At 40.0% G+C, this 24,093-nt stretch overlaps 1 protein-coding gene across 2 annotated transcripts in view; it reads left to right on the top strand.

Annotated features, from left to right (window-relative positions):
* The window catches only part of CTNNBL1 (catenin beta like 1), a 163,031-nt gene that overhangs the window by 20,273 nt on the left and 118,665 nt on the right, over window positions 1-24,093 (top strand). The window contains exons 2-3 of one of the 2 annotated variants that reach the window (XM_059133251.1): window positions 13,959-14,147; window positions 17,923-18,029. In XM_059133251.1, the coding sequence (XP_058989234.1) occupies window positions 13,959-14,147; window positions 17,923-18,029 (296 nt within the window). Of the gene's footprint in view, window positions 1-13,958; window positions 14,148-17,502; window positions 17,605-17,922; window positions 18,030-24,093 lie in introns of those variants that run through there. The other variant, XM_059133252.1, reaches the window with a different exon arrangement.

Below are 24,093 nucleotides of genomic sequence, written 5' to 3'. Positions count from 1 at the left end.
GGTCTGCTGTGGGCCATAATTGCTATTTTCTCTTTACCCAACCTTAGAGACAAAAAGTAAGAGATAATACAAACAACAAGATTAGTTTTTATTTCATGTTGTTGTATTCGGCATATCCATTTCCATTTTTTTTTTCCCCTTATATAACATGTATTAAGTACTTTACTGGGTTAGATGCTTCCTCACTGGGACAGCATTTTTTTCCGGGGATGAGGTGGTGATTTACGCAGGGTCACACTCTAGTAACAGACTTGGATGTCTGACTGCTGAAGTCCATTTTCTTCTCAATGCACCAGTCTCCCCTTTTCATAGGACTCATTTAGCATCAGTTTCTTAGGTGCTTAGGCAGTTCGCTAAGCAAGTCACCTGAGCCTTGGTTTCTTTACTTGCAAAAACAGGGAACCGATGTCCCCTACCTAGCAGGGCTGTGTGGGGAGGAAAAAGATAATGAACATAATCACACAGTTAATGGTAACTATTACACAGCTTGGATAATCACTTGGTGAGGAAGCGGTGGAAGAATTCTTTATGGTTTCTTTAAACCCTAAGATTCTCTGACCTCAGTGCCTCCTAAGAAGCCCTTTGCAAGATTTATATCTGACTTTGCCTGACGAGGGAGGCCCCGCCTGGCTTCCTTATGCAGCTTTTGTTTAAAAGAGATGGCCAAATTCCTTTGTGTGCAGGGTTTTTCAGCCAGCGTCTCTCTGTTTTTTGGTATGTTTGCCGAGATGCTCAAGTTTCTAAGTAATTTCAGTCTGAGGCGAGTTGGATTGATGGCAGGCTGCTTTAACACAGGTGTTATAAATAAGATTAAGAGGTTGTTGAGAGGTATCAGTGGAGCTCTGGGACTGGCTTTCTGGAGTCATTCTAAATTGACAGCTAATGGGTAGTTTGCCTTGATGGCTTTCTCTGAGTTGGTTGTAACTGACTAGCGATTCACCCACAGAGGAAGCTTGCTTATGAAAATTCACTTTCCTTTCCTTTCTCAGAAAGTAAAGCTACCATAACGTGTAATAATGGCTCTGCATTGTGCACAAAAACAGTTGCCGTTTGCGCTGTTTTCAGGTACCTTTTTCTAAGGCAGCTGGTTCTGTAGGGTTTTTTGGTTTTGTTTTGCTTTTTGTTTTGGTACTGAAGCCTGCCAAGCTTCAAAGAAAACTTTAAAAAGGGGCGAGATGGTTCACATTATTTTATTCTTTTATTTATGTTTCTCTATAAGACAGTTATTTAATTATCTTAATTCTTGGTAGAGTCCCTTCCTGCCCAGCAAAATGGGCATTTTTGCCTTCTCTGGTCTACGAGATGCTACTGCTAGGAAATTGAGTGTCCTAAAATGTTCTTGAAATGAAGAGTTACTAGTTTAAAATCACTTTAAAGTCAGTTTTATAACCTTCTTGCAAGAGAGTTGTAGTGGTGGGGATAGAGCTCGCAGGGGGAGTTTGTAGGTGGCAAGAGGCATTCACCCAGGCTCCCAGACAGTTCCTTTTGATCATATTCCTTGTGGCCATGTGGTCAGTGTTTGTTCTGTGTTCTAGGTGGAGGAAATATTTCTGACTATAAGAAGAACTCATTTCCCATACTTGTCTTTATTGGGAATGGAGGTGTTTTGCAAACTTGAGCAGTTTGTAAAGCTTCTAGAAATAGTAAGGCCTTTGAGTTGAGGAAAATAAAGTGCATCTTAGACAAAAGTAGACATGAAAGCATCTCTTTTCATTGTTTTTGATGGGCTCATCAACAAGCATGTATTGAGGCCAGATACACCAGATACTTTGTTCAAGCTGAAAGAGGTAAATGGGCACTAGACAGCAAGTATATTATATAATCATGCTATGTTTTCAGACTTTAAAGTATTACCCATAATGTTGAAAAATACTCTCTTTAACAGGATACTCAGGGTAAAGTTTGATGTGAGTTCTGTCTTCCTTGAAATAAATGTGGCAGCTATTGTGTAACAGGCTTATGTGGGTTAAGTTTTAGCTTTGAAAGCAAGTAATGGTGGTAGCTAATGTCTTAAGTTCCTGAGATCAAAACTGGATCAGAACCGTTAAGGAATTAATGAGCAGCTGTGAAAGATCTTGATTATGTAAATGAAGGAAATTATTTATTTCTTTCTTACGATTTGGTTCTCACTAATTCAGTCCCAGCTTATTCATTCCCCCCTCCTTCCCATTTTTTCAGAACATCTTCAGTTTTTTCTTTCCTACCTGTCTCCCTGGGAGTGTACATACTTTCTCCCCTACCACTCTTTTCTGTTTGAAAGAGGAATGAAGTTTTAAGTCTTGGCAGTGACCTCAGAGGCAACTTACAGAAAAGGTAATTAAAGATTTCCTTGCCCCACTTTAGCCTTAATGAAATTGTCCATTGCTAGGAGCAATATTCCTCTGGCTGGAATCTTCTCTGTCAGCGTAATTACATGTAACAGGTGTGCCATATTACGTGCAGAACCACTCTGTGGGGCTGCTGCTTGCTGAACCAGTACTCTACCTCTCCCCTGCCTCTGTGACAAGCACTTATAAAGTATCTAACCTTTGTGTCACCCAAAAGAATAAAGTGAATTCATTGTATCTGAGCTTTGCTTTAACTATAAATAATTTAAAATAACATTGCCTTATTAATTTTTTACTTAATATTTAAAGATTCAGAGTGGACTGGGTGGGTTCCCTAAATGGTCTGGGGGAGGGAGTTCTTAGCGCAATTTCCGTACAGAGAAAAAAACGTTGCTTTTACAAATGAGCAAGGAGAAGTGACAGAGAAGAGCTTTCCTGATTAAAGCCATAGATAGAAAAGTAGCAGAAGAAATTTTAAAGTTAGTTGAAAGATGATGGCAACAGGGAGCAATGACGAAGATTAGGCCTTTCAGATTATAGTTCCTAGGGTTGTGACTAAGGAAAGGGATCGGGAGGTTGTGTGTACTGCTCCCGCAAAAGTGAGAGGTTTCAGGGGCGCATGGGTGGCTCAGTGGGTTAAGCCGCTGCCTTCGGCTCGGGTCATGATTTCAGGGTCCTGGGATCGAGTCCCGCATCGGGCTCTCTGCTCAGCAGAAAGCCTGCTTCCCTCTCTCTCTCTCTCTCTGCCTGCCTCTCTGTCTACTTGTGATCTCTTTCTGTCAAATAAATAAATAAAATCTTAAAAAAAAAAAAAGTGAGAGGTTTCAGACCTCTTTCTGTCTATGATTTCAGGCTCAAGTCCTGTCACTTCTTGAGTCTTGGTCTATTCATTGGTAAATTATGATGTTGAACTGATATTTTTTGTCTGAATCTGAGTTTTACTGTTCTTATTGTTTATATCGCTTGATGCCACCATTAGAGAATTAACAAAGCGATACATGAAAATACAATCCAGGATGGCATAAAATGATCAGATATGTAGGTGCGAATGAATCCTGCCTAGCCGCAGTCAAGTTAAAGACCCAAGGACTCCTGAGAATATGTGTACCTTATATATATTTGCTAATAGTAAGTTATGATTCCTGGGTAGTTCATTCGTTTAGCTGTCCTCCCCCATCTGTCAATCACTGATTTAGCAACGTGGGTTGAGTTCCTGTTCTGATGTTGGGCACCGTTGGATGCTGAGGTGTTAGCCACAAGGGTCGGATCCCATGGTTCCTGCTCTTGAGGACCCAGTTTATGAATTGGTAGAGGAGATGGAGATTTATCAATGCATGTGTTATGTGCTGATAGAGGGATGATCAGATACACTGCTGAGGAAGCTCCAAGGTCTTACTGGAGTTTTGGGAATACCCTTAGAGAAGGTGACCTTAGAGCTGGAGCTTAAGGCTGAGTAGGATTTCTCCAGAATGAAAGAGGAAAGGAAAGTGATCTGCTATTCGTGGTAGCACAGTACGGATTTACCCCATTCCAGGGCATTGTTTAAATAACCCAAGGTGACTCCTGGTCCTTCCCTGAATCTTTGCTGATGTCCTTATTGGTTTTCCCTATAGCAGGGTTTCCAGACCCTGTACTGTCCTGCTCATACATTATCTAGATTTAATGCCTCTTTTTCATGTGTGGTGGCTAATTCAATGCTGCAAGACTGTAGCCAGATTGGATATTACACTTCTGATAGTAGGACCTTAATATGCATTAGCTTTAAGGATATTTAAAGTTGGTCACCCTGTTGATTCATTGAATTGGAGATTTACTGAAGCCATCAGCTCTTTTCTGACTGAATTTTTTTAAGTCACATTTTTACTGACAGGGACTTTATGTATTTGCTATTTTGAGTTTAAACAAAAGGACTCCACAGTGCTTATACTCTTTTGGTTCGACCAATTATGGTTCTACCTATCTGTGCTGCCTGCCATTCATCCACATTTCTCTTTCTGCCTGCTTGAGTAACTTTGTGAAAGATCCTGTTGAGATAAAGTTACCCAATATGTGTTGTAAACCCTTAACCTGAGTGAGCCACAACAACATAAAGGAACTGCAACCAGTGGGGCATGACTTCTTCTGCATGATTCCCTGCTAGCTTCTAGTGGTCCGCCTTTTCTCTCTGTAACTGTGTGCATAACCATACCATTTTGCCAAATTTACTTCAGATCTTTAAGAAATAAAATTTTATAAATACAATTGAAGTCTCCTATATACTCTTTCCTAATCCCATTTTATTGTGTGCCCCCTCCCTAATCCAATTTATTACTCTCTTTAGAAGCAATCACTATCTTGAATTTGGTGATTATTATTCCCACACATTTTATATTGTTATGTGTACAGCCAGTGATGGTTGAAATTTTCTTTTTTCTTATTACAGATATGTTCCAGTGAACATTATTTAAGTATTACCTTGTGCATATGTCTGACAATTTCTGTGTATATACCTGGGAGAAGAATTGCTGGGGTAGTCAGAATATATGCATTTTCAGTTTTATTAGGTATCACCAGTTAGTCCTATACTCATTTATACTTCTCTATCAGCAAGTTTTTTTTTTTTTTAACATTTTATTTACTTATTTAACAGAGATCACAAGTAGATGGAGAGGCAGGCAGAGAGAGGGGAGGAAACGGGCTTCCTGCTGAGCAGAGAGCCCATGGGGCTCTATCCCAGGACCCTTAGGATCATGACTTGAGCAGAAGGTAGAGGCTTTAACCCACTGAGCCACCCAGGCACCCCCTATCAGTAAGTTTTAACAGTTCCTGTTTCTCCACATCTTTAACACATGGCTAGATTTTAAATTTTTCATTTTTTGCCAATCTGATATCTTATGGTTTTTATGTGCATTTTCCTCATTACTAGTGACATTGGGTCCCTTTCTAGATACCTATGGGGTGCCCGGTGTTTTTTTTTCTTTTTTTTTTTCTTTTGTGATAATTGTGATGATATTCCTGGTCAAAAGCTGATTTTAAGTAAATCTAAAAGTGTTGTATATATTAGAACTTTGCAGTCATTAAGGGAAATTAAATCATAGTTTCTGTTTTCTTTTCAAAGTGCTATGTCTTTATCTTATTTAATCTTACTTTCCTTATCTTACTAAGACAGTCCTGTGATGTAGAGCAAGGGCAGAGCAGTTTTTTTAGAAATGCTGCACTGATAAGTCAAATGACTTATCTAAGGTCATGTGACTCTTAAGTGATTCATAAACACCTACATTTTCTTTCTGATTATTGGTTTGCTGCTCTTTGCATTGTACTATGCTGCTGCTTTTAGATCAGTGCAATTCTGTTGTTATTGTTATTGGATTGATGTCTGATACTCCCTCTAGTACCTAACAGAGTGATGTTCAGGTTCTATTAGCTTAGTAAACACTTGCTGAGTGAATGAATGAATGATGATGGTTCGGGTGTAACTGACAAAACATTCCTAATAAGTCTGCTAAAATGGGGGTAGTTTACCTTCCAACAATTTTACAAGTATCTGCCTCTGTTAGCCTTGATAAATAAAGAAACTGAATCAACATTCAGCTTTCTGATGCAGCTGCAGAATTAATCAGAGAAGATGTCAAAGTAAATCATGGATGCTAAAGTATAGTTTGTACTTTTAAAAAAGGAAATCTACACACCCTTTGGAGGTGAGATGAAGATATTTCAGGCTTTAAAAAGAAGTAAGAATTTTTTTGGTAGGAAAAATGGATTAAGTAGAATCTTAATGACTAGTGATTTAAATCCTAAATCACATCCATGTTACTTGTCAGCCAATCAGATTATAGATCTTAAGTGAGAGTCTTGGTGATTTTAATTTTTGTTACATTGATTCCTCCCCACCCCTGACTCCTTGTGGGCAGTTAAAACCCATGTTCTCCAGTAATTATTGTGTTCTCAGTACCTTTTTTTTTTTTAATTGGGAATCAAGTAAATGAGAGTTTTGTTTTATATTTGTAATAATTTTGCTTTGAGATTTTGAGGTTCTGGTACTTGGTTTTCTTCCAGAAAAAAAAAGGTAGTAAATTGTCATGATTCATTGATTTTTGTTTTCCCTAAGCTTTAATTCTTATAAAGACATAATATGTAATTGTGTATGAATACCTGGAATATTTCTTGGATATTTCTTAAAAATATCTATGATAATCCTTTGTTGATATAGCGCTTGATAGTTTACATAGGGCCCCTTTGTGAGGAGTTTTAGTCATCACAATAACCTTTTGAGTTGAGGTAGGTAGAATTTTCTGTCTCTGATGGCTTTGATCCCTGATTATGAACTTTGGCTGATGGTAGTTGCAGCATTAGAGATTGTGAGCTTTTTCAGTTCTGGTGCCTTAAGCAAATTTGCAAGGGAGCCCTGATGTTAACTTTGGCAGGTTTCATGCCTGCAAATATTGATTGAGCCAGAAGTCCTAGCTGTAAAATGTCACCAGTGAATGTGCAGCCAGCAAAGGCAAGGGAAAACTCATTACTGCAGCTCATCTGTAACTTCTGGGTCAGGCCACTCACTACCATCTGGTAAAAATGAATGTTTGAAAATTCCCTTTTATTCTGACAAAATGTAATCAGGCGAGGTTAACAGCAGATGATTTCTGAGCATTTCAAGTTGGTTATACCAATCCATCCACAGCCTGGGTTCGTGACATTCCATATGTCTAATTACCTTTAGAGGTATCAGAAAGCTTTAAAATTACGAAACCTAATGGCAGGAAGGAATTTAATTATCTGTATACCTACCTTTGTCCCCTGCATTGTGTGCACCCCGCCATATTGAAAGTGTTTATTCTGAAAAAGAAAAGGTAATGATAGAGGAAGAAAGAAATAGGATTACTGTCTTGAAATAATCTGAAATTTGTTTTTTTTAAAGAGAGAGTGGGACTAATCTTGTTTATATTGCTTTAAAGAGAAGATTAAGGACCAAGGAAGAAAGTTGTAAGTTGGAAGGTTTCTCCTCAATTTAACAAACTCTGTGAGTGATCCAAAGATTGGTGGGGGAGGGGGCATGGTTTAGGGAGGGGTTAAGTTTCACTGGAAGTGTTAGGAAAGCCCCAGTCTATACCCAGTGATCGTGTTTTAAAGGGGATTCACACCTCAAATAGATGATTGGGTTAGATTCAAGACTTCCTAAAGTCTGGGTGGCTCTAGTGGTTCAGAATTACTGTAGGAGATTGTGAATTGAGACAAATGTACACAGGCATTTTCTGTAGAATGAATCTCAGTCTCTCAAAATCTCTCTCAAAATTAATCTATGTCTCTGTGTAAATCTTTCGTAAATATAGGAGTTAAAAGCAAATGCAATTAAAGTATTGTAAAATAGTAATATATTTGTGTTCTTTTTCAGTCATTGGATATTAAAAGATACAGTAGCAGTTAGGGCCTGTCATATTTTGACATAAAAATTTTTAAAAAAGGATTTTCCCTTTAAAACCTATTAATGGTTAACACCCTTTCCAACCTTGGAGTTCTTTGATTTTTGAATCAGGTGTGTCCGAGAGGTGGAGGCTACATGTACTATCTTCTATGAGCCAAACTCTGCTGGGCACTCTAGAAACCTTGGCCTTTTTGTGCTTACATACATATATACACATAAATGTATGAAAGTGTTATTGTTTCTAGCTTATAGATTGAGAAAACTCAAGCTTAGAGGGCCTAAATTACTTCCCAGGACTGCTAACTAAGTAGAGGGACTAGGATTTGAATTTAGAAAGATTTGACTCCTAAACTCATTCTCCATGTAGGGTATCACCAATTGCAAATAGGTTAGCAATGACTAGTTAGTATTGCAAAGTAGGAAAAGCACTATATTGGGAATTAGAAGCTTTGTATTATCTGCCTATCACAGACAGATTGCTTAAAGCCACAGAGCTCTGATTTCCTTATTTCTATAAAGAGAGGGATAAACTAGATTATTCGTTTGAGCCCAGATTTCTAAGTCTTTCCCATTGTTTGATATTCAGGAAATCGTACTTCATGCCCCTAGTCGGAAGTCCTTTTTCTGAAGTTCGGAAGCTTCTTGGTGCTAGGTGAAAAATTCCTGGCTTATTATGAGGTTTCAGAAGATTTCCTTTGACTTTTTCCATTTTTTAAAATAGAATCGAACCTATTTTTTTTTCCATTAACATGAAAGTACATTTTATGAAAATCACCCCCTCCTAACCCAGGTAACCTGGAATATTGAACTTACTTAGATGCTGCCCCCTCCCCCACATCTCCACTGTTATATCCTGGTATAGATGTGCTCTTCACATTAATAATTGTGCTGTGTGTTTTCATAATTTATCATAATGATACCATTATTGCTTATTATAGAAGGCCCCTTTCTCCCACCCCCACCCCAAGTCTAATTGAGGTCGAGACAAGACCATAAATGTGATAATATAGATTGCATGCTCAGAGGAAATGGAGTTGGTTTCATAGTGGAGTTTTAATTTAGGATTCGTTCTGGTGATGTAGCCTCTTCCTATGGTACATTACTTTGAGCCCAATATAACTGCATTTTCCCACAGCTCCTCATTATAGCTACAGCTTCTCACTGCTTTTTAATTAAAAAAAAAAAATAGAGAGGGAGAGAGGGAAAAATGAAACCTACAGCTTAGGTTGGATATTGTCTGGGTACGCAGGGAGTATCCTAGGCAGATTACTTATTTAATTCTTTAACTCTTTCCAAGCTTTCGTGGAGATGTCTTGATTTCTGTTTCCAGGGGGATGGATATATATATATATCATCCATCACGCACACACACACACACATAATAGGCTTCAAGTTTTTGGGAAAGTAATAGCATCTTATGTATATAATCTTGAAGCTTACTATAAGCTTTGAACAAGTGGAAGTCCTTTATGTAACCTAGAAAGGCTACCAGCTGTGTGGTTGGATGGTGGCAAATGCTTAGAGAGCATTTATACCACTCACCACCTATTGGGAGTAGGGCAGGGAATGTAGTAGATTTTTTAAATCCTTAAAGGCTGATGTTCTGGTACATCAGAAGTTAAGAGTTAATCATTTTTTCTCTAGTCTTGTGGGCAGCAGAAACCAAGAAATGACTTTATGAGTAACAGTTTCTTTTGTCATTCCTTCATCTTGAGGGATTCCAAACACCTTTCAGATACCAAAACAAATTAATCTCCAAAGGTGACTGGTAAGAATGGCTTAATCCTTTTGGGATTGGTTTTGTAAGACACAAGGAGAGCTCATACCTGAGCCGTGACCTCTCTGACCGGCTGCGACCTCTCTGACCGGCTGCGAGTGTTGTATTCCCTTCCTGAATCCAGAGCCCTTTGGCTCTTCTGTAGTGGGATCCATCTGACAGCTCTGAGATTCTTCCCCACTTATATATTCTTGCTTTGTTTTGGGAACTGATCGCTCTCTCCCTCTCTCCATAGCAAATATTGGCAAATACAATGTAGACGTTTATTTCCAGGTCAGAATCTTGTTAGCTTTATAAATTTTTGTGGGGACCTTTCACAAATAGGACTTCAGCTTTCTATGAGTCTGTATTTTATGCAGGGTTGCTGGAAAGATGGTTCCATTTTGTCTTTATCAGGGATCAGGAAGCCCTTGGATGAAAATCTTCTAGACCTGTGGAGACCTGTGGTAGCCAGTATGGTAGCTGCTAGCTGTATATGGCTGTTGGGCATGTGAAATGGGTCTGGGTCTGGGTTAAGATACACTCTGAATGTAATAATATGCCAAATTTCAGAGACTTGTTTAGTATGAAAAAAAGTAAAATATCACATTAGTAATTTTTAAAATATTGATTACATGTTAAAATACTATTTAAACATATTGGATTAAAAACATTGAAATTAATTTCATCTGCTTTTTTTTTTTTTTTTTTTTTACTTTTTAAAATGTGGCCCCTAAAAAATTTTAAATTACATCTGTGGTTTGCATTTCATTTTAATTGGGCAGCTATGTCCTAGACTGTTAAGCCCCATGATAGTAAAGCAATGCTTGTCTTACATTTATGTCCCAGTGGCCAGCAGAGGCCTTATACATAGTTGGCATTTAATAAATATTTGTTAAAGAAATAAATCCTAAACTTTATTCTTGAGAGTGGTCAAATTTCAGATATGAGTAGAAACTTCTCTTTTGGAGGGTTAGTGTCTGAAAAAGAGACAACGCTTGTTGAGAAGAACAAAAGTTCGTGAAATTTTGCCCTGGGAGAAAAAAATGGCTGAAATAAAATATCTCTGGGCCTTTGAACGCCTTACCTGTCCGCTGGAGGTGGGAGCAGATGATGTTGGTGAAGGAATCATGGCAGAGCACCCTGAGGGGTTCTGCTTTGCTCCGCTGGAGAGTTGTCCTGAGAGGAGCTCGAGCTGGATGTCCCGTGTGACAGAGCAGGGAGTTGTACAAAGAGTTAGCGAACCTGAAATTTGCCCTCTTAGGGGTGTTATGCTTAGACTATTCCTAAAGATTAACAGAGGTATTCTTGTCTCAAGAATCCATCCTGGCCCTGGCTGTCCTCGTTTCCCCATTTAGACGTGACCCAGATGGAAGCCTGGGACTGCCACTGGGCTGCCTTATTACTTGAAGACCTTCAAGTCCTGCCGTTCTTCAATACATCATTTGTTGAATGAATGGTTTAACAAATATCATTTTAACTTGACCAAGTCATATAATCTTGACTGAAAGTCCCTCAGACCTGTCTCAGTTAGGGCCCTGGCATCATGATAGATTAGCAAACTTCCCGGAGATCAGGTTCAACTTTGAGAAGGGACCAGGTTGTCTTTGCAGGAGTTTATTAAAGGATCTCAGGCATCCTGTCTCCCCTCTTAGAAAATAGAACTGTTAACCTACTTCTCTTGCCCAGAGATGCGGTGAAGATTAAGAGAGGTGCTTTAAGTTCTGCAGGAGGAAAGTGCTATTTCAAGGACAATTATTAGAGGTAAAAGTGAAACTCCTCCCCTACCTTTGAAATGTTTGTTTTAAAAAAGTAGATTGGAAGATGTATTCCAAAGAGAGACTGCCAGTATTCTTTAGGTTTGCATTTCTTAACTGTGGCGGTATTTGGCTTTCTCCTTTTAATTGTGGTCCACTGCCTTTTCTCTCTGCCCTCAGAGATAAACAATCCAGAAATCTCCTTTCCGTGGAGAACTATGGAGCTCGTGCTTTGATTTGACTGCTGCAGCAGCCTCACGCTAATCAGAATCGCAGCAGGCCTCGTTTTATGATCCTGAAAGAATTAGTGCTCCCAGGGGGCTGAAGTTCCTTACCTGCTGGGGAGCTGCAGATTTCTGGTTTGAAGTCTGCCCTCCTTTAGGATCAAGCTACCTTTCCTTCCTTTCTCACATGAAAACCACCACCTCCTTTTGCTTGTAGTCCATGGTGACTGGCATGTTGATTTCTTTCTTTTTTCTCCTCTTTTTCTGAGTGCCAACCAGTGATGATGACAATAGATTCTTATAATTTTTGTATTTATGGAATAGAGTGTTATATGAAATTATAATCTATCTCATGGAGGCTAGGAACAGAGTGAAAAATAGCAGGTGGTAACCTACAAACCGAATTGTCTAACGTGAGTTTTCTAAGCAATGTCATATGCTTGGACTTACTGGCACACCTGGTATGTGGAACCAGCAGGGTATGTGACTATAGAGGGAAATGACTTTGCACCACTGGGATAGTGGAGTTCAGTAGCAGTGTGGGTTATAAGCCACAAGGTGGGATGTGTAATGTGTATAGTAGAAATTTGTCTCTTATCACCACCAAACAACTTAGCAGGTTGGCAGGAAATGTGGCATTCTTTTCTGTTGATCCTAATAAATCATGTTGCACCTAGCACACTATTAGTGTGTAGTTATCACACACTATGTGTAGTTATCATAACATATAAAGAAAAGTTCATTGAGCCTAACACAGATGTCTTATATTGAGGAAGACAGAATCATGTGAATTACCTTATAGTAATAATCTTTTCTATTTGTTTAGTACTGTTGTCGTTTGCGTTCTCTCTCTTTTTTTTTTTTTTTTTTTAAAGACTTTATTTGAGAGAGAGAGAGAGAGCATGCATGAGCCCGGGGGGAGGGTAGGGGTAGTAGAGGGAGAGGGAGAAACAGACTCCTCACTGATCAGGGAACCCAATGCAGGGCTCCATCCCAGGACTCCGGGATCATGACCTGAGCTGAAGGCAGACGCTCACCGGACTGAGCCACCCATATGCCCCTTGTTTACCAAGCATTCTTTCACTGAAGTTTGCACCTTGTAGTACAAACTACCAGTTATGAATAAGTTCTAGGAACCCAATGTATAGCAGAGTGACTATAGTTAGCAATACTGTATAGTATACTTGAAAGTTGCTAAGAGAGTAGATCTTAAAAGTTCTCACTACCGGGGCGCCTGGGTGGCCGAGTGGGTTAAAGCCTCTGCCTTCAGCTCAGGTCATGATCCCAGGATCCTAGTGATCGAGCCCCACATCTGGCCCTCTGCTCAGAGGGGAGCCTGCTTCCCTTCCTCTCTCTGCCTACTTGTGATCTCTGAAATAAATGAATAAATAATCTTAAAAAAAAAAAAAAAAAAAAAAGTTCTCACTACCAAAAAAAAAAAAGGGTAATTTTACTAGGTGATGGAGGTGTTAGCTAACTAACAAATGTAATCATTTTGCAATATATACATGAGTCAATATCACATTGTATGCAATGGTATATGTCAATTATATCTCAGTGAAGCTGGGGAAAGAATGGTAAAAATACACACGCATAGAAGCGTCCTTTGAAGTTCACAGAGAAAAAGGCTAGAATTTCCATTTGCCATTTGAAGATGAGGAAGTGAAGGTATAGGGAGATTAATGACGTGCCCAGAGCTGCACCAGTAGTAACCTGAGCTGCTTGGAGACATTGGGCTCTTTGATTCCTGGTGCAGTGCTGTCTCTCCTCAGCTCTGAAGCCCATTCCAGTAGTGTTTCATTTTATTCCAATTTAATGGAAGGCCGCTGTTAAGAACTCCTTCACGGACTGCAGTGTCAAAGGCAAAACGAGGACCTAACAGTGTGGCAGCCAGAGCCCTGGACCAGAAGTCAGGAAGCACTGATTGTGTTTTCAGTGCTGCTGCTGGCTTTGTGACTTTGGGTAATACTACCTCTGGCCCTTACTCTACCCGGCTCTTCCGTAAAGTAGGACTTCGGAGTGCAATAGACCCTTGGATGTTACATATGTAATCTTCTCTGTATGGAGTACTTGTGAGTGACTGTACTCTTTCTTAGATGTGAATTAAAACCTTGCAAAGGGTTTGGTGTTGGGGATTGTATCATAACTAGTAAATTGAGCCTAACCCATCTCAAGAGTGTCTGTGTTCCATGTGATTTCTGTATACACAGCAACTTTTGTAAAGTGATAAAACTTTGCATATTAAAAAAATTCTGTAAAAAAAAAAAAAAAAAAAAAAGCCAGCTCCCTTGTGGGAGACTGGAGACTTTAGTCATATATTTATAGAATCACTACGGGTCTGAAGAAATGACCACTTGGAGCTTCATTTTGTGGGAGAAATCATACTGTGGAGCTTTTCATTGGTGAATCCTTGAAAGCTTCTAGAATGTCTGCTATGTGTGCCCTTCTAGGTCTTTTCCAGCTCTGGAATCCCATGTTTCTTTTTTTCTTTCTCAGCCCAACAGGGGCACAAAACGTCCCCGGGATGATGAAGAGGAAGAGCTGAAAATGCGTCGGAGGCAAGCTGGTCCCCGAGACCGCGGCCGCTATCGGGAAGAGGAAATGACGGTGGTAGAAGAAGCAGATGATGACAAAAAGAGACTGCTGCAGATTATTGACAGAGAGGGCGAGGAGGAAGAGGAGGAGGTAAGGTTGCAGGCTAGGCTGGCCCAGACTCAGTGGCTCTAGACTGTCATTTTAGGTCAAATCCTTAATTTCTCTGAGCTTTGCAGCTTCATCTGTAGAATAGGGTTAAGAATATTTACTGCACAGTGTTGACATGAAGGGGAAGTGTGATAATGGAGTTGGAAAGCATTTTCAAATTGTGAAGATCATTTTTAAAGTATTCTGGATTATGTGTCCTAATCGAGGCCTGAGCACTGAACTGTGGGCTTGTTGCTGTTGACTGGGGAGGGTCAGGGAGGCCTCCCAGACTGGACAATGGACGGCACTTCCATTTTTTAATGTAGTCATTAGTCTTTGAAAGAGGAGCAGAATTTTATCAGATTGGTGAAAGAAGGCTTTTCAGTTGAGATGGCATTAGCAAAGCAACAGAGGTGGAGAAGTTCAAGGTGGAGGTAAGAGATTAGGTATTTAGGTGTAACTGAAAAAATACAGTTTTGGAAAAGAGGTGCTATTTGCTCGGCCTCAGGATGCCTTAATGCGTACTCATTCCTACCTCTGGACCTTTTTTCTTCTGTGCCCTTTGTGGAATGCTCTTCCCCTAAGGCTTTGCATGGTGGGATTCTTTCTTCTCATTTGGGTCTCAGTTCAGATGTTTCCTCCTCAAAGAAACTTTTCCTCTCTCTGAGATAGACATGTAAGTCATTTTCCTACACTTTGGTCAGTATATTTTCTTCATGGTGCTTACCGTGATCTGAAATCCTGGCTTGTTTATTTTCCTCTTTTGCTATCCTCTCCTTCACCTTTTAGGCAAGGAGGGACTGGCTCTGTTTGTTCACAGCTGTATCTCTAGCACTCAGTGCAGTGCCTAGCTCTTGGAGGGCCTTAATAAATATTTATTGAATGAATAAATGAAGCTAAAAAGAGTAGAGGTAAAATGCCAGTGATTAAAAATAAAATGACCTTACCTAAGTGTCTTTTTATATCCTTAAGTGTTAACTTGTATGTTATTTCACTCTGGCATTTTGTTCAATATGAATTATGGAAATAAATTCTTAAGAGCCAGCTGTTTTCTGGTTCCCTGAAAGACATGATGCTAAGTTTGGATTTAAAAAATGAAGCTGGAGTGTGAATCTGAGAAAAAAAAAAAAAATGGATTCACATTCCAAAAAGGTCTTTACTGTGTTGTGACAATAACTCTCTCCTCATTAGGATTTGTACCAGTGCTAATTTGGGGTCTGCCCCTAAAAGATGGTGACACTTTGGAAATCTGTGGTGGGAGACAGTCCTGAATTTCCTCTCTTGAGGGCAGTAACCCTGCTGGCTTAGACAAACAGTGTGTGTAGCTCATCCTCCCTTCTTCCTTTGCTCTCCACTCCCCCTTCTTCCCTTTCTCCCTCCCGCCCTCCTCACTAGCTTCGGCTCAATCTGTTAGCCCTGCAGCAGCAGTTAATTGGCAGGTATAATTCCCATGTAGGGCAAGGCTGGTACTGGAGGATTAGGATAGTAGCTGTCATGGGTAAGTGGTTTCTAGCCTGGGAGACAGAAATGTAGTGTGGGACTAGGCCTTCTGTTAAGGGACAAGGGAAAAAGAGATCGCTTTGTAAAAATGACACATGGAAGACTGCAAGTCAGGAGTTATTTTCTCACTGCCACCAAAGTCCCATTTAATGAAAAACAAGTGATGTTTGCCCCTGTAAAGTCACGTGGGCTTGTAAAATATTATTGTCCTTTTTGTGCTACATCACCAGCATTCATCTTTCTGAAATCTCCTTCTGGTTTCTGACATTGAGCTATTGGAGATACTGCTGTGGTCGATGACTAAGACGGATAATTCAGTTTTCCCCCAGCGTTGGAGGGAAATTAAAGGAGGGAAGGCCAAACCCTGGAGAGGCTAAGATTTGGGGGATCCTGTGAGAGCTGTACTATTAAACCATTTTTTTCTACAGAGTGGGCAAGATGTTAGCTAGGGGAAAGAAAAGAAGTGGCGATTGAAGTTGTTTGAAAGTGACTTAACCCTTCCTAAAAATTTAGATTATGTAGTGAAATCCATGTGGCACATTGGATACATCGTCCCTGTTGCTAGTAGAACAATAAGGGTTTACGTTAATGTAGCATCCTTTCGTTTGTACAACAGTTTATGCCCATCTCTATAGGTCATCTCCATGACCTTGAAAGAGACAGGTAATATTTTCCCCCTCCATCTCTCCCTGCCTGTTTGCCTTCCTTCAGCACATCTTCCCTGGGAGCTTGCTATGCGCCAGGCACTGTGATGGGCACTGGAGAGTCAGCAGTGAACAAGTAGACGTGGACCACCAAAAGGGGTGTTTTGGAGAGATTGTCTGGTTGGGGGTTGGAGAGATTGTCTGGGCTAGATCCTGCCAGATCTTCTTTACATGGGTCATGTGAAGGATTTAGAATTTTATTCTGAATGCCAAGTGGTTGAATTCAAGGACTTGTGAGGTAGAGGCAATTGGACTTGGTGAGGGTTTGAGGATTATATTCAGCAAAGTAATATTGCCATGTGGCTAGTGAGTAGTGAAGCTTGACTCTGAGTCCTGACTGAGCCGGGACACTGAGTTCAGTTTCTGAAATTTCTCTTTACGCTACAGATAACTGGGCATGGGGTGGGAGTCCAAAAGAGGCCCTCGGGGGCCAGGAGTCATTGATAAAATCTAAGAAATCTGTCATGCCCAAAACAAATTTATAAATAACTCCTACATAAAACCCGATATATATTGGCTAGCTGAACATAAAAGAAAACAAAACAAAACAAAAAAACCCCAACATATGAACATTGAAATTTAATAAAATAATATCTAACACTTTTGAGTACTTATACAATTATGAGATGATTCAGTGCTTTCCAAAAGGATCTGTTTCTGGTTCTCTTAATAGCAGTCTTCGTATTGCTTTTAGTTGTAAGCTGTGGTCAGTGGCCACAAAAACTGTGAAGCCAGGAGTTGGGTGTAAGAGAGGCAGAGTGCATCGCAGCACATGACTGTAACCTTGAAAAGAAGCGGAGGAGAAAACATTCCTGAAATCTTAATGTAGATTTTTTTGGGGGAAATGATTCTGTTTACAAAAATTCATTTTATTTACCTTTGTAGTTATTATTCCAGTGTTTGAAATAAGAACACTGTATGGTCTACTAGTTATTTATGTCTACCCTGAGTGAGTTTCCTAAATTCTTGATGCTGTATTGGGCCTCTCTGATTTCCTTCTCAGCAGCTAGTAAGGACCCAAAACAGTAATGTGTAAGAAATGCAAAGCTGTGACTGTTGCTATTTAACAAGCATTCTTATGGTATGGGCTGTCCAGAAATAGGCTGTGAGTTGGATTTGGCCTGTGGACTGGAGTTTGCTGACCCCTGGCCGGGGCGGAGGAAAGATTGAGGTCTGCTGTCACTGACTCAGGGTTTGACCTTGAACACGTTCTTTTAAACCTGAGAGTTATCTTACCTGTACAACAAGAAGGATGGGTAAGTATTAAATAATACTATCTAATATTGTTGCTTATTCCATGGCATACAGTATGCTCAAGAAATATTTGTTGAATGAGCTGTCTTTCAAACCTTAAACTGAGCTTCCTGAACTAGTTGTGAGACAGTGATACAAAGTAGCATGTGATCTAGACCCTTAACCTTCTTTCCAATGGGGGAGATAAGTATGTACTGTATATTTAACCCAGAAATGTGAGTGGCAGAATACCATTTAAGAGCTGGGGAAAACAAGTAGTGATCAGTGAATCAGAAATCCCTTTGGACTGAAATTGTTGCTGTTTGTTCCCTTTGTACCAGGAGGAACCTTTAGATGAGAGCTCCGTGAAGAAAATGATCCTTACATTTGAGAAAAGATCTTACAAAAACCAAGAGTTACGGATCAAGTTTCCAGATAATCCAGAGAAGTAAGGCTCTGTTTTGCTGAACCTTCTTTCCTCCTATGTGTTGTGCTTGTTGTTTTTGTTTTGTTTTTTGTTTGGTTTGCCTGCTTTGGATTTGTGATTTGTGTCAGGAGTTCCAGGACAACCCACCTATCTGGGAAATCACTGCAAACACTCAAGGCTCTGAGCCAGTGGTATTCGAGGGCACACAGCAGGATCAGCAGGAGGGAAAGACAGATCAGTCAGACTCTGGAGTTCATGCATAGGCTTCTTGTCTTTTTTCTTCCTGGGATACACGCAGACATGTTCCTTTCTCCAGCAGTGAAATACATCAACATGTGTGGTGTTTCTGTCCAGGGAAGCCCATTTGAGTGAGACTAAAGAGTCCAGGATATTTATTGAGGACAAGTTATGTAGGCCTTCTCTGTCAGCAATGACGATCAAAATTCCACTCTCCCAGAAGGAAAGCAGAAGTTAAATGCTCCAGGTAAGCAAAACCCCCTTACCACTTAGGGAACCTTTCAAAAGCCAAGTTCCCAGATGCCAACCTAGGACTAGAGTCTTCTAAAGATCTGGACTACTAAGTTAGCTCTTTTCTGTATTGTTCTTCTCAAGGCGCAAAGAAAATGGACCATGCCTGTCATCAGTGATAGCTTTACTGGTGAGAAAAATGTCCAAGGCTTTGCAGTTAGACAGATATGGGTGTGATTCCTACATGACCTTGAATAAGTCACTTCTCCTTTCTTAGCTTCAGGTGTCTCATCTGCATAAAGAATACCTCCTTCACAGGGTTATTGTAAAGACTGAGTGAGAGTGATGGCAGGTCTTTAGCTCAGTGCCTGACACACAGTAGGTGCTCACGAAATGACAGTTCATGTGATTTTACCACACCTGTGCCTCCATGTGCTGTGTGGTGCCGTCATGAGGAATCTGGTGTCTTCTAGTCCATCCTGATGAGTACTGACATGGAAAGAGCACCTGTATGTGACCAAAAAATCAAGGTGTGGAATATATACAGTCTGATTTAGGTAGGGAAAAAAATGAATTCTAACTAAAGGAATTTTCATATTTATACAGATTATAATGTTCTAAATTTTTCTTCCTTCCCTGTCTTTCTGCCTCTTAGGATGTACACTTTTAATGAATCTTAATAGACCCAAGGCCTCTAGGCAATTAAGAGTTGAATCGTACAGTCTTTGTACTCCAGTTTATAGGGTACTAGGGAGACTGACTATAAATGCAGGGTAGAAGGAAATATACTTTAAAAGAGATACAAGCAGAGGGCTGTGGGAGCATAGGGAACGAAACCATGAATACCAAGTTGGGGGCAAGTTGAGGGCTTCACAGAAGAGGTGGTATTTGAGCTGGGCCTTGAAGAATGATTTTTATTTTAATAGGCAGAAAAGAACCTAGAAAGGTCTGCCAGGCAGTGTGATTGGCATGAACAAAGGCACAGAGTCCTCCTGGCAACCTAGTGAGGCTCATGTGATTCAGTATGTCCTCTCTGTGCTATAGGTGAGGAGGTGTAGGGAGAGGAGAGCCTTGTTACCAGACCCAGGCCACAACCGTCTTCAACAGGAGGAGTAGCTTGATCAGAGCTCAGCCCTCCCAACATGAGAGACCTGTCAGTTTAGTGCTGACCTCTACCATGTAGAAGCACTTGTAAGACTGCACTGTGTCTGTGTGTCTGTATATGTGCGTTTGATTACACAAGTAGCACACGAGCAGGCTGTCATTATAAAAAACACCAACCGTGCATAGGTTAAGTAAAAAATGAAAGTTCTCCTTCACTGTACAGACCCCCTCTCCATTTCGCTCTCCAAAGATTGTCTCTGTGAGTTTTCTTTTAGATTGTTTTCTGTACATACATTTACATATAGAAGCCATTCCCCTAACTAAATCATACTGTACATATTCTGAGCCTTGATGGTTTTACCTACATGACAGGAGATCTTTCCATGCATGTTTACCTTATGTTTTGTGACTGGTGTGGAGTGTTTCGTGGTGTGAAGATACCGCAATTTATTTACAGTTTTTTCTTTGGATGGATATTTGGTTATTTTAAATACTGACTTTTGTGAACAATGCTGCAGTGAACCTCCATTTACATGTGTCTTAGTGCATATTATTTCTGTGGGATAGATACCTAAGTGTTAAATTCCCAGTTGAAGAGAATGTATTTTAAACTTTGAAAGCTCCTGCCAGATTTCACACCCTGGCCTTTTATTCTCCCACCAGGAGGTCTCTTTCCCTAAATTCTTGCCCACGGTGAATTGGATCAGTTTTTAACATCTTTGTCATTTGGTCTATTATTATTTCTTTACTCAGTGGTTTTCCTGCATTAGACTCCATGTGCCTTTCAGGAGGTAGACTGTGTCTTGTTTGTTTCTGTTTGTAGTACCTAGCACAGTACCTGCCATACTGTAGGTGCTCAGTAAATATGAGTGATCTTACACAGTTGAGGTCATCCTTACTACATTCCCATTGCTTGGAACCTGAAGATACAGTATGAGGAAGCTGTGCTGTAGGTTGGTAACACTAGAAATTTAAGAAACACAGTACTTCTCGGAATGCTAATATTGCCTTTGTTGGCTTGTAGGTGTACTTTTGTCAGTGTAGAGCACTGAGTTTCTGTGGGTTATATTCACCATCTATATCTTAGGTACCACAGATGCTCCAGTGTTACCATTTATAAAGTGTTTCTAAGAAAATATTTTGTTTAAAAAACAAAAAAACAGCAACAGTAGTGTTTTCCATCCAGACAAATTTATACACTATTTTAGTTTTTAAGTCACAACATTTGAAAATTGAAATTATGCATAAAGACCATTTTTTTTTCATATCCAAAAGCAGTTAGGAAACTACATTGTGTTTTAACCTTGAGTTCTTGAATTCTTACTGGTGCAGTGTCTTTTATAATTCTCTAGACCAGCGAGGTGCAATTAAGATGAAAATTGCTAGAGCATATTTGAATGAAGCTTTCCGGTTGAGATCAGAAACGTTCAGATTTATTTTCCCATATATGCAATTGTCATTTTGATTGCATACCCAAAAATGCCTCTCTTCATCTGGCTGCATTTCAGATTCAATTGACAATTCTCCTTTCACAGCGTCTGCTTTGCACTGTGCGATCATTCTCCCAAACATCACACCGAGTAGAGTGTGCCCCTTCTCTCGTCCTCTTCATTTTTGTAGGGCTGGAATTCTTTAGGTTAGTGGCTCAGGACCCCTTTGTACTCTTAAATTTTTGAGTACCCCAAAGTGCTTATCTTAGGAAATTTTGGAATATATAAGCACACATTTTATTGCCCTCGGGGCAATGATAGCACCACGTGTTGTGCAGCCCTCTGGAAAATTCCGCCGTACACTCCTGAGAGAATGAGAGTGAAAAAGGCAAATAATGTTTTGGATTTACCCTAAAAATAGTTTTAGCCTTATAGACTCCTGAAGGATCTCTGGCTACCTCCTACCCCACCATGGGGTCCCAGGACCACACTTTGAGAATTGCTGATTCATTTGGGCTCAAGAAACCTCATACTTCCTATGCATTGATAGCTGGTTTTATGATTGCGGGAGATCTCATTGGTTTCTTTTGCTTTTCTGGTATTTTTTTGCTTCACTGGTCATTTGCTAACATTCACTTTTGTGGTTGAAGGAGAACATCCTGCTGGTCTGAAGCAAATGTACGTGAGCAAATGAGCAGAATATTCTCTGTCATACCAGATGGAATTGATGACCCTGCCTGAGACTGGGTTACTGTTTTAATATGTTGTTCTATTGCTTTCCCATTGACCTCTAACTTGATCCTTTCTTCCAGCTATGCATCAGCTGTTTCTAAAGGTATGTCTAATCCCTAGACGGTCAGTCCTCTACAAATATTGTAGTGTGTGCTTTAAATGAGTAAGCTTATTCTTGGTCAGCCAAAAGAGAAGAACATTTTTTTAGAGCAGAGCAGACTTGAAGTTATCTAGATTTATTGAGCACCTGCTATGTGCCTGCTGTTGTTAGGCACATTACATTTATTATCTCTTTTAATCCTCACTATAATTTAGCTAGGAAGTTTAAGGAAGTTGAAGTTTAGAAATAGATTAGTTAATATTCTCTGTCTGCATTGTTCAGACTGGGGCCCTGTGATCTATGTTCCAGTAACAGTTCTCTTGGGCGACACTGGACATCCTTACAATTAATTGCATTGAATAAATTGTTTAGATTTGTGCCTTGCTAGAAGCTCTGTGAGGACAGTAGCTGGGATTGTTTTGTTATTTGGTATTTCCTCAGTGCCCAGCACAGTGACTGGCACCTAAGATATGTCCCACGAATGCTTGTTGACACACTACTCTTGGTTACACAGCCTATAAATATGGCTTGGGGTATGACCCCGGTGAGTCTCATTCCCAAGCCCAGGCGTTTCCTACTGTAACTCATTATTAATGTAACACTGGACCCAGTGGTAATTTTTGATGTTTCCCTTCTCATAGTTGAATTTTTGCTTATTTTGTTGGTTTTGTTTTGATAATTTTATGACTTTCTAAACTTAAAAACATTGGGTTGAAACTGCATAGTTGGAAGAAGAATTTCCAAGTTGGAAGGGACTGAAAGGTGAAGTCCATTCTTCCTTCTCCTTGATCTTTTTTTTTTTTTTATGTCACTCATTATTAATTACCCCCAGTGACAAGGATCTAACTTTACAAAGAAACCTGTTTCATCTTTGGCAGCTCTAACTCCTAAGATTTCAACTGGAATGAAAAAGAATTTCAACACATTTTTATGAGAGGATGTCTAGACTCCTTATAATCTCAGTTGCTTCCCTGAATTGTTTCCTTAGGTTTCTACATAAAGTATGGCTCCTATAACAGATGTCCTAGACCTTAAGGGTCATCTGATCTGCATGCTAACTCTTAAGTTATCTTCTTCTAAGCAGGCTAAAACCACAGCAGCTTTTGTGGCAGCTACTTTCCTCTGCTCCTTGCTTTGGCAGGTATCTGCCAAATTTCTGTGGTGGACCAGGGAGTGTTGCCCGGTGCTGGGCGTCCAGAGATGAAGGAGAATTAGTCTCTGCCTGGCAGAACTGTCTCAGGTCTGATTTGCATTGCAGTTAAAATTGACTAAAACCATCAAGTCCTTTCTGCACATGTGCTCTCACTAAACTGTATCTTTCTCACCCGTGCATTTGTACCTGACTATGGTTCAGTGCGGTATTCGGTGTGAATCCTAGGTAATTTTCATCCTGTTGGATTTGGCCCATCATGATTGCTTGTCAGGAACTTTTGGAATTGAGTCTGTCGGCTGCTGTGTTCACTATCTCTATAAGCTTTGTGTCATACGACATTTGTTACGTTTGCCGTTTATATATCTTCACCCAAGTTGTTCATCAAAAACAGGCTTAATAGGCGCTTGGCTGACTCAGATGGAAGAGCATGTGACTCTTGATCTTGGGGTTGTGAGTTTGAGCTCCACATTGCGTATAGAGATTACTTAAAAATAAAATCTTTAAAAAACAAAAAACAGGCCTAAGGATGGAGCCCTGCAGGATGCCACCAAGAGGCTTCTCTCCAGGGTGACATTCATTCATTGATTATACCCCAAGGTCCCAAACCTTTTCCTTGCACTCAACATGACTTTGCTTAGACTGTTAATGCCCTTGCCAGTTCTTCCCAGTGAACTGTAAAAGTCTTTTGTCAAGTTACTCCCTAGTATTCATGTAAGGCAAATAAGCCTTAGAATTTACTGAGCCTTTCAGGTTCAAGGATTATACAGATCTACTGTCTCAATACCTAAATTGGACACCATCCCTCCCAAGTCTTGATTCTGATTTGGCTTCCACGCCTTAGGTGATAAGGAACCGAGTGATCTGAAAGGATAATCTGTTTGTAAGCATAGATGAAGCAGCCTTAAAAAAACTGGTGTGGAGGAGAATCTTGAGAAAAATAATTTTGAAATTAGAATAATAAGCAGGTGAGAATAGATGAGGAAGCATTGGAAAAGAAGAACAAAGGAGTGTTTTGTAATAACAGAGGTAAAATATGCCATGATAAGGTGGAAATGTGGTTGGTCCTGGCTCAGGAATTTGCAAACAAATCCATGAAAT

This window comes from Mustela lutreola, chromosome 9 (genome assembly GCF_030435805.1).
Source record: "Mustela lutreola isolate mMusLut2 chromosome 9, mMusLut2.pri, whole genome shotgun sequence".
NCBI lineage: Eukaryota > Metazoa > Chordata > Mammalia > Carnivora > Mustelidae > Mustela > Mustela lutreola.
The sequence above is the reverse complement of the archived record's forward strand: the minus strand, read 5'-3'. Positions and strand labels throughout refer to the sequence as shown.